General features: G+C 45.6%; 1 protein-coding gene across 2 annotated transcripts in view; it reads left to right on the top strand.

The window, feature by feature from the left end:
* Positions 1-10,894: 10,894 nt before the first annotated feature.
* Positions 10,895-19,526, top strand: part of MORC4 (MORC family CW-type zinc finger 4) — a 53,150-nt gene continuing 44,518 nt past the window's right edge. Inside the window, exons 1-3 of one of the 2 annotated variants that reach the window (XM_049107625.1) lie at positions 10,895-11,270; positions 11,389-11,461; positions 17,607-17,739. In XM_049107625.1, the coding sequence (XP_048963582.1) occupies positions 11,169-11,270; positions 11,389-11,461; positions 17,607-17,739 (308 nt within the window). In that variant the 5' untranslated portion in view covers positions 10,895-11,168. The remainder of the gene's footprint in view (positions 11,271-11,388; positions 11,462-17,606; positions 17,740-19,526) is intronic. The other variant, XM_049107624.1, reaches the window with a different exon arrangement.

Below are 19,526 nucleotides of genomic sequence, written 5' to 3'. Positions count from 1 at the left end.
GCTCACTTGGTGTCCCATGACCAGCTTATTCCAATTCTACCAGTACCCAGTAGCCTGCTGGCAGTTGTTTGCCAAAGGCATATAATTATCTAAAGATGTCACAGTGCTGTTCTGAAATTCCAGGGATCTGCATTATGTTTACCCCATGGGATTTGCCATGAACTCCACCTAGCATCTTTCCCCATCATCATTACCTTTAATACTATAGGGTACTCTGGTCATATGGCCCAAGAAGCAGAGTTGCTTGCACTATAGTTAGAGACCTGTTGCAGAGCTCTTCCCACATTGAATTCCACTCAAAGCTGTCAGTCTTCACATTATCTAATATATGAGTCAGAGCAGTATTCCCAAGTGCACTGTCTCTATAACCAGAAGACGCCTACCAGATGTTGTGCTGTCCTTCCTTGTGGTGAGAGGTTCAAGGTGCAATCATTGTCCTTTACTTCGGATAGGATTACTTATTATGCCCATAATCAATGGACATCTAAGAAATTTATTGATATGCCAAGCCCCTCAAACTTTATAGGGTTTATCTCCTATGTTGTGAGTGATTGTCTATCACCAAGGCTGCCAATATGCAAGATACTTTTTGCTCATCCAGGCTGATTAGCATAATTTCTTTTATATAATCAATGTGATGTTTTATAGGTATTCAGATCTCTTTAGACTGTATTAAGACAGAGGGCAAGTGAGTTAACATGGACCTATAACAAAATTACAAATGTAATATCGTTGTTTGTTCCATATGAATTTGAACTTTTTCAGATCCTCTTTTCTGAATAGTATAGAAAAGAAGACATTCACCAAATTAATGGCAATATACCATTTACATGAGGCTGTGTTTACATGCTCTAGCAAATATATCACATTTAGAATGGCAGAAGTTATGATGCTACTTGGTTGAGTTTAGAATAGTCTGTCATCTTCTGAGATCTGTCCATTTTTTCCCAGGGGTTAGATTACTGAGTTAAATATAGATATGACAGAGCCTAACAACCCCATGTGCTTAGACTTTACAAATGATACTAATTTCTGGGGTGCCTAGGTGGCTCAGTTGATTAAGCATCTGCCTTTGGCTTGGGTCATGATCTCAGGATTCTGGGACTGAGCCGCACATCGGGCTCTTTGCTAAGCAAGGAGACTGCTTAAGGATACTCTCTCTCCCCCTCCCTCTGCCTCACTCCCCCTGCTTGTTCATGTATGCTCTCTCTCTGTCTCAAATAAATAAATAAAATGTTAAAAAGAGCAAATGAGGGATCCCTGGGTGGCGCAGCAGTTTAGCGCCTGCCTTTGGCCCAGGGCGCGATCCTGGAGACCCGGGATCGAATCCCACGTCGGGCTTCCAGTGCATGGAGCCTACTTCTCCCTCTGCCTGTGTCTCTGCCTCTCTCTCTCTCTCTGTGACTATCATAAATAAATAAAATAAATAAATAAATAAATAAATAAATAAGTCCAACAGAAAATTAAAAAAAAAAGAGCAAATGATACTAATTTCCATAATTATATATATTCCAAGGGAGTATTATTTTTCCCAATTTTTCATTATGGAAGAATTTTAAACTCACAAAAAATTGGAAGTACTATACAGTTAATACTCATGTAGACATCAACCAGATTCTACATTTTACAGTTTATTATATTTTATTCATCTCCTATTCATCTATTCTTTTCATCCATCTGCCAAGCCATCTAATTTTTTATATGCATTTCAAAGTAAGTTGTGGACATCAGAACACTTTCCTGGAAAAAAAGTTAGCGTGTATCTCAATGTTTGCTTATAGTTCTTATTTTAAGTAGAATTTTCATATAAAGAAATGCAGAAATCCTAAGTGCACCATTTGATGACTTTTGGCAAATGCACATAACCCATGTATCATACCATTTAAGTATCTACCACCCCCAAAACATACATACATTTGGGACCAGCCCCAGCTGGGGGAGCTGGCAAGCTGCTCGGCGAGTTCTGTGCCCATAAGTTAGATGTTCTTCCCTCTGAACCCAGCATACCAGGGGAGTGCATCTCCTTGACTCACAGCTGAAGATTGGCACTGTGGCCAGCTAGCATCAAGAGCACCCCTGGGGGGAGTCAGCTTTGGGTGAGCTAACAGCACACTCCTGCCTCATCTGGGGTGCATCCCCAGCCCCACCAGAGGTGCCCCCATCCCATCCCCCCAGGTGGCTACAGCTTCCCTCTCCTTCCCCCTGAAATGCTTTGGGATGCTTGCCAGGTAGGAGCCAAGAGGCGGCTGACCCACATCCATCAGGTTGGGAAAACAGAAATCACCCAGCACACGTGCTCTCTGCTGACCAAGATGCCAGCCCTAGGGGGGGTCCAGTCCACTCAGGCTCCTGGTAAGACCCCAGGAAGAGAAAGAAGGAGAGAGCCAACAAAGCCCAAAAGGGAGAGTGGCTTTCTGTAGGGAGGCCTTATGCCTGGCATGGGCTGGAGGGAAGCAGTCTTGTCCCACTAGCTGGGGAAAGGGACCAAGCTGCATGAAGCCCGGTGGGGTCCAGGGGAGGCCTGAGGGCAATGGGAGGGAGGCAGGGGTTCATTTCAAACTCTGTTCCTGTCACCTCTCTCACACTGGCAGGTACGTAGGGAGAGTGCTGACTCCTCTCTCTGTGAGCCTTTTATGGAACCATCACTCTGGCTGGCAAGGGAAGTCCTTTGGTAATCATCTCTGGCCCTTAGACCTGAGCCCCTGGCCCTGACCGGGCCTCTGGGATTCTCCCGCAGAGCTCCCTCTGGTCCCTGGTCTCTCCTGTCTGGGCCCTCAGCCAGCCCTGCTGTGGCCCAGCCCCCTCCTTCCCTGGTGAGGGCTCCACAGCTTAATTATGCTCCAGTGCTGCATTTTCCTTCTCCCCTTGCTATAAAACTGCCTGACTAATTCAGCTCTCTAGCCTTGATCTGCCACTTGGGGAGTATCTCTCCCACTCTCTGCCCTTTATTTATTTATTTTCTGAAATCTGTTTGCCTTCCCTGAGTCTTCACAACTGGAACTGGAATCAGAGCTGTAAAACACACCATGCCAGTGACTGTAATGAAATTAAATCTCCGTTCAAAATGCTTGTTCATATTGTATTCCAAAAGTTCTGTTTTGTGTACCGAAGCTTTTACCAGTAGCAGCAAGCCATTGGAGAAATAAGTACTAAATGTAAATCAAGTTAGACCAGCCACAGGTCCCATTCGAAATGATTGGTCAGAAAAGAGAAATCCAAAGAGTAAAGTGGAAAGGGAATCCCTTCTAACTAAGAAACAGGGCTTCATATATTCTCCCCACCAATATGGTTTTGCCTTCCTTTTTATCTTCTGTGTAGTAAGGAAGAAGTAGCCAGAGAATGGGAAGGTTGGGAAAGCAGTTTAAGTTAAACTAGTTTGCAAAGTCTAGGCCAATGAATCTCAAACTTTAATGAAAATCACCTGTAATAGGCTGGGGTGGGCCTGAGAATTTGCATCTCAAACATGTTCCCTGGTGGTATGGCTACTGTTAGTCTGGGGACCACACTTTGAGAACTACTGCTTTAGGGGCTATGCTGAGTAGGCTTGAAGGTCAGAAGTCTCTGGTTCTGAGAGGATTTGTACAGAGGCAGGGAATGTGCCATATGACCTGGAAGAGTTTCTAAGTCAATGCACCAGGCCTTGGGCAGAGCTCAGCACAAGCTATTCCTGGAACACCTACCAGGAAGATGTGGCTGAAGAGCATAAGTTATACCTGGGACATCCTGCCTAAGGCTCTGTCTCTTCTGAAGTCATCTAACTCCTGCTGTCATGCCTTTCTCTTTCCGGGTGGTATAGGAAACTGAGGCACCAATGGACCCCAGAACATTTGGCCTGTTTTGAGCCCTGTGCTAGAGAGCAGAGGTGGCTCTCAAACTGAGCAGGGGTCTGGGTAATCTGGGGCAGGGGATGCTTGGTAAAATCCAGATTGCTGGCCAAGATCCCCAGAGCTTCTGATCAGTAGGTCTGGCAGGGCGGTGGCTGAGAATGTGTGTTTCCAACAAGTTCCCAGGTGACATTAACTACCACCTCTTTGCCAAGGGAATAAAGAGGATTCTATGTTCTTGTGACTGAGGCAGAGATGCCTTGGCCACTGAGAGAGACACAGATGAAGGGGCATCCCAAACAGATTGGAGATTGATTCTACACCAGGTTAAAAATTCTGAGTGACTTGGTTTTTCTTAAGAATTCGAGAGAAAAGTACCACATTATGTACAACATTTCTTTATTCTAAACATATTTGAAACGAATTACTGGATAATATTGTTCAGGTTCAGCTATTTCAACAAAGGGAAGAGGGAAGAGAACTAACATTTATGAGTTATGTTAGGCTTTGCACTAAGCCCTTTATCTATGTCACCTCACTTGCTTCTTGCGACAACCATACAAAAAGACATCGATAAAAAGAAGACATTCCCATTTTTTTCAGATGAGGCAACTGAGCCTCATCTGAAGACCTTGAGTGACCTGCCCAAGGTCACATAGCTAAAAGAGTTGGGCCCAGGTCGCAGCTCTGACTGCATAACCCTTTCAGTGGCTCTGCTCATGAAAGCATAAACAACACATCCTTACTGAAGGAGCAGAAGAAATGAGGGAAGAGTGTTTTCTGGGAAAACACAGTAGAAACAAAAATTTCCCCATGGAGAGTAAATAACGGGGAAGGAGACTGAGGGGATAGGTTGGGGTTAGATCGTGGAGGATCAGGAAAGTTACCAAGGAATTTGTACTTTGCCACAGTCAATGACGAGTCCTTGTAAAAATTTAACAAGGGGTGGGATGTTAAACTGGGTGTAGCTTAAGGGAACGGGAGGTGGTGGTAAGAGTTGAGGGGGTGGGTTGGTGGAATCAGAGAGCCCTGGAGCTGGAAGGGACCCTCAGCACCAATCTGACAGAAGGGAAGACTGAGACCCAGAAAGGGGAGGTGACACACCGAAGGGATGCTGTAGGGCACTGCCCAGCTCCACTTCTACCCTTTAGTGCTGAAGCCCCCATTTCCCCCGCTGGAGGGAGTATTGGTGGTTTTCCGTGCACAGCTGAGCCCCTCGCCAGCGGTGGCCCTTGGCTAAAGAGACCAACCATGCCCAAAGTCACGCACCCACCCCAGGTGACTGGTCAGTGTAGGAGTATGAAGCACCAGCCCCTTTACCACAATTTAGGACAACTCTGAGGGGCCATGCTGGATCCAGAGCTCCTGTGGGGTGGGCTGAGGCATTTGTTATGGCTGCATTGCAGTTCAGCTTCCTCCTCTGTTCAGTCCTGCTTTCTTCATTCCCTGTAGGTGTTGACCATGAGAGGGTTCCCCAAGAGACCTCCTGCCCACAAGGCTCTGTCTCATGTTCTACCTCCCTAGGAATGTGGCCTGTGATGCACATCCGAGGTCATAGGCCAATTCAGTGGAGTCAGGATGGGAACCTGTGCTTTCTGACTCTCGACCCTTTTACCCCATCCTGCAGCCCTCCCACACTGAATCCTCTTGGGCTCCCTCTCTAGCACATCCATCCAGGGACGTGGGACAAGTGACCTAGAGACTGAGTCAAAAGATGCTAGGAAGAGCCCCTCCACCCCTCAGGAGCACCCTGCATGGTAACAAGTACATGTTGTGTCATACAATTCGAGCCACCTGTTCTAGGTGAATCAGCCAGGAGGAAATGCAACGTGCTTTTCTGGTTCTTCCAGGGCTCCTTCATTTGCCTGAACCAATGGCCAGGGGAACTCAGCCTGGACTGGGCAGAAATAGAAAAGATCAAAGTAGATGGCTCAGGGCTTTAGACCCAAGGCACTGGATCAGGGTGAGGCTGGCCTTGAGGTCTAAAGCTCCATCCCAAGAGACAGCCAAGGACAGGCTGGGGGTTGTCAAAGGGCCCCACCACACCCTGCTCAAGCATTTCTCTGCTCTTCATCTTGAAGCAAGACCCGGGGTTTTACAACCACCACCCATGCTCTGCCCACAGACAGGATCTGTTCAATGGAGTGCTCCCTTAAAATGTGCCAGCTGCTGCTGCAGCCCTGTTCGGGGGTGAAGTATGCGGAACCTTGTGCTACAGCCTTTTTACTACCCTGTGGAGCCACGGCGATGGTATTTGTATAGATTCATTTGCTGCTTTTGTTTATTGCTGTGCAGTAGCAGCCAGGCCTGGAGGAGGCCAAATCCTAAATTTCCAGCAGCTCCATTGGCCCCTCAGGATCGTCCCTCTGTCTTGGGGAGCGGAGGAGGGGCTGAGGGGCAGCCTCTGGCCCCAGCTGCCAATCGAGAGGCTACAATCTTGGGAGGACACAAAGGTTTTGTTTAAACACCAAATCCAAGTAGTAAACACACTAGTACTTAGTACAACCCAAAGCAAACAAGAGACACATGGACCGCACACCTTAGAAGAAAGCGGTAAATGGGTAATTTTAGAAGCTCCAAGCCTTGAGTCAAATAAAAGTGAGGGCCACATGGGGCTTTTTAAATGTTTCTGCTGTGCTGAGAGGAAGAAATGGCAGTGGGTCACTCTGGAAGGAAAATTATGAATGCCCGCTCCAAATACATGAGAGTTCTGATTAGAACATCGCCCAAGTGGACACTATCCTTGCCCATGCATTCTTCCCCCAGGGATGCTATCTTCTATTTCCATAACTGCACTTGAGACTCTCTGCTTCTCTGCTGACCTCTGCCACTCAGTATGGCAATTGCACCCACCTGACATGTGATGGCCACATTCAGCCAAGGCTCTCCGTTGTGTCAGAGCTCTACAGTCTGCTACGGTGAGCTAGATCCGCAGCAGACACTCCCACTGTCAGGCCTGACTTGCTGCAGAGTCACCACTGACTTCCTTAGGGATGCTGGTACCCCTCTCACCAACTCATTCCTTGTCTTTGGTAAACGGTGTATCCTGTGGCTTTCTGGTTAGTTTTCTAGTCTTGCTTAGTAGATCCATGCTAGTATGCCCAGCTCTGAATCTTCTGGTCCCTTCTTCCACTATTGCCACAGCACTGATGGCATGTCAACCTCACTGGCATGGATCATCACTTTTTCTGTACTTCTAAGGAGCTACCTCAGTAGTGAGTTTGTATCATTTCTTGGGGTCCTTGCCAGGGTGTATTCCAGAAGACTGTTGATGAACTCACTTTTATCCAACATTATAGTCTAGCTCCCTTGACCAAAGCACTCACAGGATCCAATTCCATGTGAACTCTGCCAGCTCCTGTTCCTCCAGGCTGGCTAGATTTTGCAGCTTCCTGGGGACAGAGTCACTTTTCTCCCTTAGCAGGCCTCGCATGTTCAGGCTCTGCCTTAACCCTTGTTATAGGCCCAGTGGCCAGGAGGGAAAGTGAATGCACACATTGTCTTGTGGAGGAGTCATTCTGCATCATCTCCAAGTGAGAGGGGGAAGAAATGATCAGTAGGGAAGTCAAATCAGGTCTGTAGAGGAATCTGGGGATTCGAGATTTTGGTGGCATCAATCTAGATAACTGCAAGCCATGTGTCAGGGTCCTATTCTTTCCCAGGAAGCATTCTGATTTGGGCATTAGCAAACCTGTCTCGGTTGGGAGTTAAATCATCTTTGGAGCTCAATAACCACGGCATTCTATTCACCTTGGAGCTCCTATCTCCCCCCATATTTCTCAAATACCAGATTGTATGTTCCCTTCTACCAATATACCATTCCATTCACCACCTGGTAAAGATCTTAACAATAATAGGACTGCCACCTTGTGGCAGGGGGCTATCTATGGTGTGGTCTCAAATGCCAACTGGGCAGTGAGTGACCTAGCTCCCAAATCCCATCTGAGCACCGATTTCTTGGATAAGTCTCAGGTTCAAGTGTCATAATTTGGGTTCCCCAGGAAACAGACTCCAAAACAGAATGTGGCATACAGGATACTTACTAAGAGGGGTCTTTTGGAAAAAAGAAAGAAAGAAAAAGAGGTGTCTTTTGGACTAGCATCTGTGAAAGGAAGCTGGTGATGGCATAGGGGAAGTGGAGCTGCATTGCAGGCCCAACAGCAGCCCCAGCCAGCCCCACAAAGATATCTGGATTTAGAATGACCCCTCAGAATTGTCCCAAGTCAGGCTGAGATGGTAAAGTCTTTTTTTTTTTTTTATGATACTCATACAGAGAGAGAGAGAGGCAGAAACATAGGCAGAGGGAGAAGCAGGCCCCATGCACCGGGAGCCCGATGTGGGATTCGATCCCGGGTCTCCAGGATCGTGCCCTGGGCCAAAGGCAGGCGCTAAACCGCTGCGCCACCCAGGGATCCCGGTAAAGCCTTTTATACTACTTCTTTGATCAGACAATGTGGGTTGCCTCAGAAGACTTTGTGACCTTTGAGTGAGGCAACTTTCTGTACCTGGGCAATCCCTGAAGGGGCTAGTCATCTTGCCAATAGTGCTCTCAGCAGCTCAGCCAAAAAGGCCTTTATTGAAATGGGAGACAGGCTGGTACATCCCAGATTCTACTGCAGGCACCAGCACTTCACCATGAAATTGTCACTGAAAAGTAAAGAATTGAGCATTTATCCTGTCCTATCTATACAAATTATATTTCAGAGTAACCAAACAGCTGTGGTCGATGAGGGGAAGTTCTACATAGAAGGCTCCAGTTCATACATTTAAAAAAATTATGGGATGAGAATGTTTTGCAACTCCAATAAAATTTTTTTTTCAGCCAACAAATATCGATTGATGAGACCATAAAGTAAAAGGCTGATGGAGAATTCTAGGGTGGAATATACAGGCTGCCTCCACCTGAACCCACTGATCAATCTGAATATCATTAAGTGTTGGATCCCATGTACTTCCTGATGCGATGCAGCTGAAGTCTATAGCACCATCTATGAGCATTCCTGCTTTCAAAATACCTTTGTACCAGACTCTAATGAAGGCTTCAGAGCCAACTGATGATTTATAGTTAAGTTACACTTATTCCTCTAACAAGAGGAGCAAGCTAAGTGACAATATGAAGAAGCAAACAGACAAATGAGAATGTAAGGGCATTCAACAGTACAAGTAACTTCATTTCTTCAGCAACTTAAGAGCATGAAGTAAAAGCGTGGAGATTGTTTTAAATTAAAGTAGGTTCAGGGCAAATACCAAGTGCAATGTGTGCATCTTGTTTGGATCTAGGTTTAAACAAAGCAAGTGTAAAAGAAAGGCAAATTTTTGAGATAATTGAGGAAATCGGAATATGAAGTGGTACTAGAGGACATTAAGAGTTGTTATGAATTATGGTTAGGGTGAAAGTGGCATTGTGGTTAAGTTTTTAAGAAAAGGGTCCATGTTTTCAGAGGACACTGACGTATATAGGGTAAAATGATATGATGTTTGAGACTTGCTCTAAATTGCTTACAGAAATTAAAAACAAAAGAAAAAAGAATATATAAACAGGTATGGCAAAGTCTTGATAATTTTTGAATCTGAGTAATAACTATATGGGGATTCGTTATATCATTCTCCGTACTTTTGTGTATTTAAAAAAATATTTTTTTAGGATACCAGGAAAAGGACAAATGCAAAGAACTCAATGGAAGGAAAAATGATGCTCAAAGGATATAAACAGGCACTTATAGAGAAGTAGATTCAAATGACAACAAACATTTCAGCTTCACTGGTAGATGGGGAAATGCAAATTAAAACAATAAGGAGATACTATCTTTTATTCAAAAGATGGGCAAGAAGTCCAAGGAGCAGGACCAGATATCTAGCACTATGAGCATGGCAGAATAGCTGACTTGCTGGGAGGGCAAATTGCTCCCATCTTACAATAGTTATTAAGAGTAAACCATGTACATGCTATTAGACAGCAACATTCTGTATAAATTATAGTACCAGGAATTAATGATCTATACACGAGAATGTCTGAGGCAGCACTTTTTGTGTTGTGAAAAAAAAAAAGTCGTAAACAACTTGAGTTATCCTAGAAGGATGGTCAAATAAATTATGGTTTATCCATACCACGGAATGTTATTTTTTTAATTAAAAATCTTTTTTTCTGGGGCACCTGGGCAGCTCAGTCGGTGAGCCTTTGGCTCAGGTCATGATCCCAGGATCTTGGGATCAGTCCCCATGCTGAGCAGGGTGCCTGCTTCTCTTTCTCTCTCTGTCAAATAAATAAAATCTTCTTTAAAAAGCGTTTTTTTCTATAATCAGTGTATATGTGATAGTACAAAAATTAGAAAATGCAAATAAAAAAATAAACACATTTATAGTTCCAGACCTGGAGATATCTTGGAATACGTCATTTCAAGTGTTTTTCATTGTGTGTGTATATGCATGCATATGTATTACGTATGTGTGAATATGTGTGTATATATATGCTTATTTTCCAATAAAAAAAAAGATATAACGTTACAGACCATGTTGGGTCTTCTGGTTTCTTTAATACCTTCGTGAATATTTTCCACATCAATAAATATTCATCTACAACTATGGCCTTCAAGATCTGCATAGCATTCCATTCCATGGGTCCTCTGTAACTCAACCAATCTTGTATTTGGGGCATGTACGTGCATTCCAAAGTTTTCTTTTATAATCAGCCTCCCTGCGCGCTTGCAATGCTTCCCCCACGCTTGCAAAGCTTTGAAGATGAGTTGCCAGTTGCCTTCCAGAAAGTTCTGGGTGCTCCTGGAGGCACTGGAGCCAGCATAGTCAGAATGCTTTCCCATCATGCGAGCCTGCTATCTTCCCAGATAGCAAAACTGTAGTCTTTCGAACTTGTAAGACTTGTCTTATCCTGCCCGTTAGTCATGCAGCCTAACTGGGACTCCGTTCCAGAAATCCCTACAACCTCTTCCTCCTCTTGCCTCATTCCCCCCCCCCCCCGCGCTTTCCCGCTCAGCGGCCTGGCCTATGGCAAACGCCAAGAATTAATTAGGGGCGGGGATCAAGGAGCGGCTGTCAGGAGGTCGCCATATTTCTGTACGGCCCTGAGGCCGCCCGGGCAGGCAGTCCGCGGGTCGGGAGAGGTGCTGACAGGGCGGGGCCGCCGCTCGGCACTGCCGGCCTCACCCCTCCCGCCCGGGACAGGTGGCTGGAGCGTGCCCCGCCCCCGCCAGCTGCGGGGGGAGCAAGGAGGGCCAGCCAGCCCCGGACGGCTGCCGCCAGCTGCGAGGGAGAGTGAGCGAGGGCCAGTCCGGGACGGCCGGGCGAGGAGTCCGGCGGCAGCAAACGAGTATCGTGGCGGCCAAAAAAATGCTCCTGTACCGAGGGGCCCCCGCAGGCCCTGGCGCGCCGGGCAGCGGGCTGGCCCGGCCGAGCGGCGGCCCACAGGCCTTCGGGATCCGCCTGAGCACGGTAGGTCGGGGGCCCGAGGGGGCGGACGCGCGCGCGGGCCCCGGGGCTGCGGGGGGCGAGCGGGGAGGGCCCGGCGGGCCGAGGCCTCACGCGGGACGGGACCTTCTCTCGCCCCCAGATGAGCCCCCGCTACCTACAGAGCAACTCCAGCAGCCACACGCGACCCTTCAGTGCCATCGCGGAGCTGCTAGGTGAGTGGCGAGGGCGGGCTTGGCCGCGATCGCCCGAGGCAGTGGTGCCAACGTGGTGCCGCAGACGCGAGAGGAAAGCGCGGAGCGGTGCGGGGCGGAGCGGGGCGGGGCGGGGCTGGGGTGGGTGGCGTTGGGACCGTCCTGGCCCCGCAGGCGGAGGAGGGGGCGGCTCTCTGGCCCCGGGGGAACGAGGTCTCGCGGATAAAGCGGAGGAAACAAGGTGTGTCCGGAGAGTTAGGACGCCCGTGCGCTTTTTCTCTCTGGATCGTGATGTTCCGGGCACTTTAGGATAGCTTAGTTAATAATCAAAAGGAGATGCATAAAAATATCGGGCCCCGGGGCAGCTGGGCTCCGCAGGGACTGGCGACCGACGGAGGGCGCCAAGCTAGCAGAGGGGCATTGTGGAGGAGCCGGTAGGGTCCTAGAGAAAAGTCTGGAAGACGGAGTCCTTTAACTTTTGGGACCAGAAATTCTGGGAATGATGAGACATCTTTTAAGAGATGACACGAGTGCATTTGGCTCCCTGCGACTGTGGAGGGCTGGGTCCGTGGTCCACGAGCGCCCCCACACCGCTGGAATGAACACTGAGCACTTAACCTCTCGCTCCACCGGGGTTTGCTTTTAAAGCGTTTTCAGTTGATCCCTTGAAGCCAAGTACACCAGCTTTTGCAGTAGTGTGCTAAATACTGTGTGGAAAGCAAAGAAGAAAGGCATTCCTGGACAAAATGCCTCAAACAGCGCATTTGTAAATGTTTTGGAAATGGAGGGAAGGGAGAGCCGGTATTGGGACAAGGTAGCACAGAATAAAATCTTGAAAGTGGTTTCCAGGCTCGCCAGAGGAGCCCCACCCCTACTGAAGCAATTGCTGTGGCCCCACAGGGCCGAGCTGTTTTGAGCTAGAAGTCAGCAGGCAGCAGGAGGGTTAAGAGAGCTCTTTGGGAAAAAAAAAAAAAAAAGAGCTCTTTGGAAGGATTATTAGTTGGACCATAACAAGAATGCTTACATTATGTATGACTGTTCTTTTGAAGGTGCAAGGGGAAAAAGAAAAACACTGACATTGATGCATTTTGAATCCTAGAGAACAAGAACTGGATCTTTAAGGGTTTGCACCATGCTTGGAGAGAAATTCTGCTCTGTGGAATGAGATCTCAGTGCCTGTAGCTTATAAGAAAGGAAAAAGAGGGAAAAGTAACAATTTACTTAGGGGGGAAATGGGAGACAGAGGTGTGTTCTTCCCGGACAGCTTCACTATGTAAAACTGGGTGTACCTACCCCGAACTGTGTACTGAACTTTACAGGTGATCCAAAGAGTGTGTGTTCTGTATGCAATTTAGAATATGCTAGATTATTTTTGGCCCAAGCATTAAACAAAAAGAACCTAAGCCTGGCCTAAGATGTCTCCTCTGAGAGCATGTGTGTATTAGATACACAGACACGTGTCCCTGTGCACATGCATGTGGAATGCAGTTTTTGACACCAAATCACAGCTATTTGTGGTAACATTAACAATCAGAGAGAAAAAGGAGAGCAAAGTGTTACTGGTAATCCAAAGCTTTCATTTTAGGTTTGTTCTCAATATTTTTCTCCTCCATTCATGCATTAATTTTCTAGTGACTCCTTCATTCAGTGAATATTTATGGAGCATTCGCCATGGGCAAGGCCACTATGGCAGGAAAAAAATGAATACAAGATAGTCTCACTTTTTTAGTAGGGGGAGAAGGTATATAAGGTTTATGCTTTGAGTAACAGTTAAATAGAAAGTGACATATCAGCAAAGATCTACATTTCGAGTGCTGTGGGAATTCAGAGGAAGGAGGGATGACTTCCAGCTTACCAGGAAGAGGAGGGTTAGGAAAGGCTTTGTAGAGGAGCTGACATTTGAGCTGAGATTTGAAGGATTGGGACATGTGGATTTGGGTGTGGGGAGGGGAGGGCATTCCAGGCAAAAGAAGCAACTGCATGAACAAAGGCACAAAGAATACGGAGTCATTGAGTTTCTTTAGAGCGTGGAGTTTACAAATTGTCACAACTGTAGATCCTTAGAGAGTTTCTAAAGGGCTGTCACAAGTACATTTTTAACTGTACCCCTTGAGATATTATTATATGGCATGATTATCATTAATATTATTATTGTCATTATCATCATTATTATTCTCATGCTGCAGATCAAGATACAGAGGGTCAAAGAAGTGAACTGACTTGTCCAAAGTTGCATGTCTAGTAAGTGGCAGGTCAAGAACTCAAGTGCAGGTCTTTTTACTCCAAGTACCAAGTAGGTAATGAGGTCAGAAAGGCGGCCTGGGACCAGGGTGGGACCAGGAGACCCAGGTATTTGGCTTTTTAGCCTGAAGTTTTCTGAACAGGGGAAAGTCCTGATCAGAACTGTGCTTCAGGAAAGTTAATCTTGCAGCAGTGTGTAAAAGATGGATTGGAGGAGAGCCATGGCTTCGAAAGACTGACTAGGAGGTTACGGTGATAATCCAGATGAGATGGAATAAACTGTAAACTAAGAAAGTGACAATGGGACTAGAAAAAGCTAGATGTGAGAGAGTTTAGGGATACATAGGGTAAGAGAGAGTGAGAGATAAAAAATAATTTTTGAATCAAACTTGTGGTCATTTGAATGCTGGCTCTGTGTGTCTATGTGTGTGTGTATATTTGTATATGTATCTGTATATTTATATATATGGAACAGAGGATGAATAGGCTTGTGTTGGAAGGATGGTGACCTTAATTTTAAACAAGAATGCTTTTAGATACATGTAGGATGTCTGTATGGCAGCAGTTTGGCCCTGGCAGCCTTGCAGGAATCCACATAGGGCCCTCCTGGAATAGAAGAGGATGGGAGGCTTGCAAAGGGCTACCTCAGAGAGGCCATCACAGGACAGTTTCTCACTGCCTCCCAGATTCTGATGAGCTATGAGGCTTCATTCAGTTGGAATGCTTTTATTTATTTATTTATTTATTTATTTATTTATTTATTTATTTATTGACCAGAAGTCGGGTGGACCAGGTTAACAGGAGAAGATAGATTCCCTAGGATCATGTTTCTCATGTTCTTGCCTAAGGGGGGCAAGGGGAGGCAGAGATAGGGTCCTCCTGCTCCGGGGAGCATGGGCCAAGTTAGGAGAGAGAGGACTTCTTGGGATCCGGGAGCACATGAGGTTGTATGGGCCAGGTTAGGGGGATAAAGACATCCCAGGCTCTGGTAGTGTAGCTCTTGCCTAAGTAGGGGGCAGTGGCAGGGAGCAGGGGTTCTCTCTTGCTGTCCTGCCTGTTTATAGGCAGTGCCGGCTGGGATAGCATGTGCTACAGGTTGGTAAATTTTTGGAAGGTTCAGCAGCAAGAGATCGGATTGAAACCAGCCACCAGATTGGTGCCTTATTATTATAAGTTCATTTGTTGAGGCCAAGGGAAAAGCTACTTCAGATGGAAGATAAGTGTAAAGCTGGGCTTACTGCCGCCTGCTGCTGTCTTGTCCTAAGCTGCTAGGGCCACCCCTGGCTGCTGCTGGGCCCCTCCACCCTGGACCCCAGCAGCCTCTAACCAAGGAGATAAAATGTCTAGCTTCCCTGGGAAGCTACGTTGTAACCCCTGAAGTGCCTGTGTTAAAATGCTCTGGTATGTTTCCATATTAAAAAAAAAAGCATCTAATAACGTTTGGGCAGAATCTGCAGTAAACAGGAAAGGAAGAAAAGTGATTTTGTGAGAAGTACACGCAGACCCATTGAATGTGTGGTCACATAAACTTGGAATTGGAATTGATAGGTGTTACGTGTTTGATTTGTGAATGTTCATGAAGTGTTAGAAAAACTTTCTCCTGTGTCCAAAGCCTTCAAAATAGAAACGATGCCCTGTCGGTTGACAAGGTAAAGGTATCCTTCTCAATGGCCCTGGCTTTCTGCCAGCAAGAGTGACTGATAAGTCCTAAAACAATTCTGGGTCTGCTTGCCAAGTGGTTTCTTGAAACAGTGTAGGTAGCTTCCCAGTGCTGGATCCTTCTGTCAATTCAAAAAAAAAAAAAAAAAAAAAAAAAAAAAAAAACCTGCTGCCTCTCACACAAAGTAAAACACTGTATTTCTGATAAAACCTCTATTGCATGTCAAACCTACAATTCCTGATGAAAGTTGGCCCACTTGTTTTACCACATGACCCAAGGCTTTGGCCCCACCTAGCCCTTAAAGATAGACTATTATCAGACCTCTTACCTCCCTTCTGGGACTATTGGTGATGGTTTACTGCTGTCATGACTTTTTTGGGGTGACAGTTTGTGAGGGGTTTAGCAGTGAACACAGGCAGCATCTTTATGGCCCTTGAAATCACTCTGTGTCTTGTTTTATTTGGTGAACGTTATGCACATCTAGGTGGTGGTAACTGAACTTAATTATAAAAATTGATATTCTGAATATGAGTAATATTTCTCTTGCTTGTAAGGGATGTTCCCAGTGGAGAAATGGCACAATTTCAACAGTGGTAGTGGGACAAGTATACAGCCAGGAGCCCACCTGGCTCTCTCAGCCCAGCCATGTGGCGATGCCAGGGAAAAGGGAAGGCGGGTGGGGGAAGCCTAGGTGGCTCAGCAGTTTAGCGCCTGCCTTCAGCCCAAGCATGATCCTGGGATCCCGGGATCAAGTCCCATGTCGGGCTCCCTGCATGGAGCCTGCTTCTCCCTCTGCCTGTGTCTCTGCCTCACTCTGTGTGTCTCTCATGAATGAATAAATAAAATCTTTTTTTAAAAAAAAAAAAAAGGGAAAGGGGGTGAAAGGGAAGGTCTCAGTCTTGGTGAAAGAGCTAGTAGGGACAGGAGTGCTTGGGGAACCCATTTGATAGATCATATAAACTGCCCTCCCACTCAGGCCAGTGAGTCTTTTTTTTTAAATTTTATTTATTTATTTGAGATAGAGTGAGAGTGAGAGAGCAGGAGCAGGGGAGCAGAGGGAGAGGGAGAAGCAGCGGCCTCACTGAGCAGGGAGCCCTATGCGGGGCTCAACCCCAGAACCCTGGGATCATGACCTGAGCCAAAGGCAGATGCTCAACCCACTGAGCCACTCAGGTGCCTCGGGGCCAGCGAGTCCTAATGAAACTTTTATAGTCCATGTGTCAATGAGTGACAGTTGAACTGTAGTTTCTGGCATAAAAGATGTGGCTTCTAGACATTGGCACCCCTTAGGGTTGTAGACTTTGCACATATGTTAGAATGTGGTTATATTGGTGCCTTTGGAATCGTAAATGATGAGCCCATTTTGAAGACCTAACTCAGGAGGAATCTAAAGCTTGACCTACAATTTTTTTTCTGCTTTAATTCTGTGTTCTCTATTTGATGAGAGTGGGACAGCTTCACCTTTAATACTTTTACAAAGTACTGAAGCAGAATCCCTCCTTCTCTCTAAGCATTCTTGTTAGCATTCACTGGAATCTGGGCGGGCATTAAATGTTTCCATTTGAACTTCTACCTCTTTCAGGGCCTCTTAGGCCATAAACAGGGACAGTGATAATATCTGTGTTCTTTAACAGAGGAGGTGATGTAAAAAAGTAGAAAACAAAATGTTCACAGATGCACTGTAACATGTATAGTATGCATCAATTTGTACTGAAATTGCAAATTCAGCTGTTCCCCATAGCCACCCTTTAACTGTATGTGCTCCTGAGCAGTGAAGCACCTGAAAGGTAAGAAAGAGGAATAAGATAAAAATGGAGCAGGGCTCCCTGGGTGGCACAGAGGTTTAGCGCCTGCCTTTGGCCCAGGGCGCGATCCTGGAGACCCGGGATCGAATCCCACGTCGGGCTCCCGGTGCATGGAGCCTGCTTCTGCCTATCATAAATAAATTAAAAAAAAAAAAAAGATAAAAATGGAGCAAAATGCTTTGTGTACAGGAGTTATTTTTCCTACAGATCCCGAAATGTGAAGGGCGAAAGGCACATTGCAGTTCAGTCATTATATGAAATCTAGAAAGCAGCTTCACAATCCCACCTGTCATCATATCTATTGTTCCCATAACCTAGTAAGTGCACACCCTGCCCACCTTTGGGGACATCCACCTAGGGGGAATAAAGGCGAGTTTCTTTGTCTTGGGGCACTGAACTAGAGATTTTACTGAAATACTAGAAAAAGGGATCTAATATTACAGATTTCTACCTTTTGCAGATAATGCTGTAGATCCAGATGTATCTGCCAGGACAGTCTTTATAGATGTTGAAGAGATCAAGAATAAATCTTGTTTGACCTTTACTGATGATGGATGTGGGATGACACCTCATAAACTACACCGAATGCTCAGGTAAAAATGCCTTCATTCTTTCTTGTTTCGAGTTCATGAACTCTATTTAAGGCTTCATAATTTTCTTTAATATTTCGCTTTCCCTTTATTCACTCAGCAAATAATTTATTGAGCATGTATTATGTGCCAGGGCACTGGTTATGAAGTAGACACTATTCTTGCCCTCATAGAACTTACAGTTTAGCTGGCAATTCAGACAATGAGGCAGTAATCATAATTTAAAAATGACAAGTATGCTAGAAAAGGATAGGATGCAATGGGGTAGGCCAGGAGGAGAACCATATCTGATCCAGGAAGTCAACAGAGCCTCTTAGATGAGGTGATATTTAAACTGAGATCTGGGGGCACCTGGCTCAGTGGTTGAGCATCTGCTTTTAGCTCTCATGATCCTGGGGTTCTGGGATTGAGTCCCACATCAGGCTCCCCACAGGAAGCCTGCTTCTCCCTCTGCCTGTGTCTTTGCCTCTCTCTCTGTATGTATCTCTCATAAATAAATAAGCAAAATCTTTATAAATAAATAAAGCAATCTGAGAGTGAGTAGTAGAATTTAACAGGGTAAAGGATCAGGGAGCAAGGAATAAGAGTTCAGGCAGAGAATAGCAAGCTTAAGGACCTGAAGGCCTTGACTGGTCTGAGACCTCCTCCAAATGATATTAGCCTTAACTCATTCTTAGATCAGAAGTATTGCAGTTGGGATGATCTTTGGATTAAATGCATGAATGTGCTTGGGTATAACCAAGCCCCAGGAAAGATGAATAGAAGACATTCATACACATCATCTTGGAAAGTGTTGCAGTAGAATTGCAAAATTAGGGCGTTCTCTCTTCTACCTGCTGAAGTTGGTGGCTGAGATTTCTGTCACCACTCTCAGTTCATTTAATCACTTGAAAATGTTTGTAGTTGAGAATATAAGTTTCTACTTGATTATCTTCGTTTATTACTCAGTAAAAGACAAGTGTTTCCTCAACTCCTTCCTTCTATCCTCCCTTTTTAAGCATGGGTCGTAGTTCTCTTGGAAGGCATTCTAATTCTGTAACCCCGTTTATAGGGTAATCCCTTTGATCCAGCAAAGCAAAGAAATGAAATTTGGGCATTAACCAAGTAAAATGTCAGGTTTTACCACTCAGCAGCCTGTGTACTTGGTGTCTCAGACCCGCATAATCAGAAGAATATTCGAGGAAAGCTTCTAGAAGTAAGATAAAGATGTGGCCAGTATGTTGGTAAAGGCATAGAGTTGGCCCTATCTTTTAATTTATAGCATTACATTTAGCTCCTCAAGCTAATATTAAAAAAATACAATTTTAGATGGAATGGAACCAAAGCATTGATACCTCTAATTACATATGTATTCATTTTTTCCTATTTTTTAATAGTTCCTTTCCACCACACTTTATCCCAGCAACATGGGTGCCAGATAGTGGGCCCAGTAAATCTGAGTGCCTTCCGTTTTGTGGGCAGAACTACCTCTATGAAAGCTGGAGCTTATAGTTATAAGGCAAGAGAAAAGAGGAGGGTGGTTTCAAAGTAATCAAAATTTTTGTTCCAGATTCATTCAACAAATTTTTACTGAGCCCCTATGTGAAAGTCACTGGAGATAAAGTGGTGAACCAGATAGACAGGATCCTCACCCTCAAGGGGCTGATGGTTTAGTGAGAAGTATAGCAAAGAATTGACCAGTAATACAACTAAATAGGTTATCTCACCTAGTGGTAAGTGCTATGAAGGAAGACTACAGTTTCAACGAGAATATATAATGGAAGGCTCTAACCTAACCTAGTCTAGAGAAT

The sequence above is a fragment of the Canis lupus genome, chromosome X (genome assembly GCF_003254725.2).
Source record: "Canis lupus dingo isolate Sandy chromosome X, ASM325472v2, whole genome shotgun sequence".
Lineage (NCBI taxonomy): Eukaryota > Metazoa > Chordata > Mammalia > Carnivora > Canidae > Canis > Canis lupus.
This window is presented reverse-complemented; position numbering and strand designations above follow the sequence as displayed.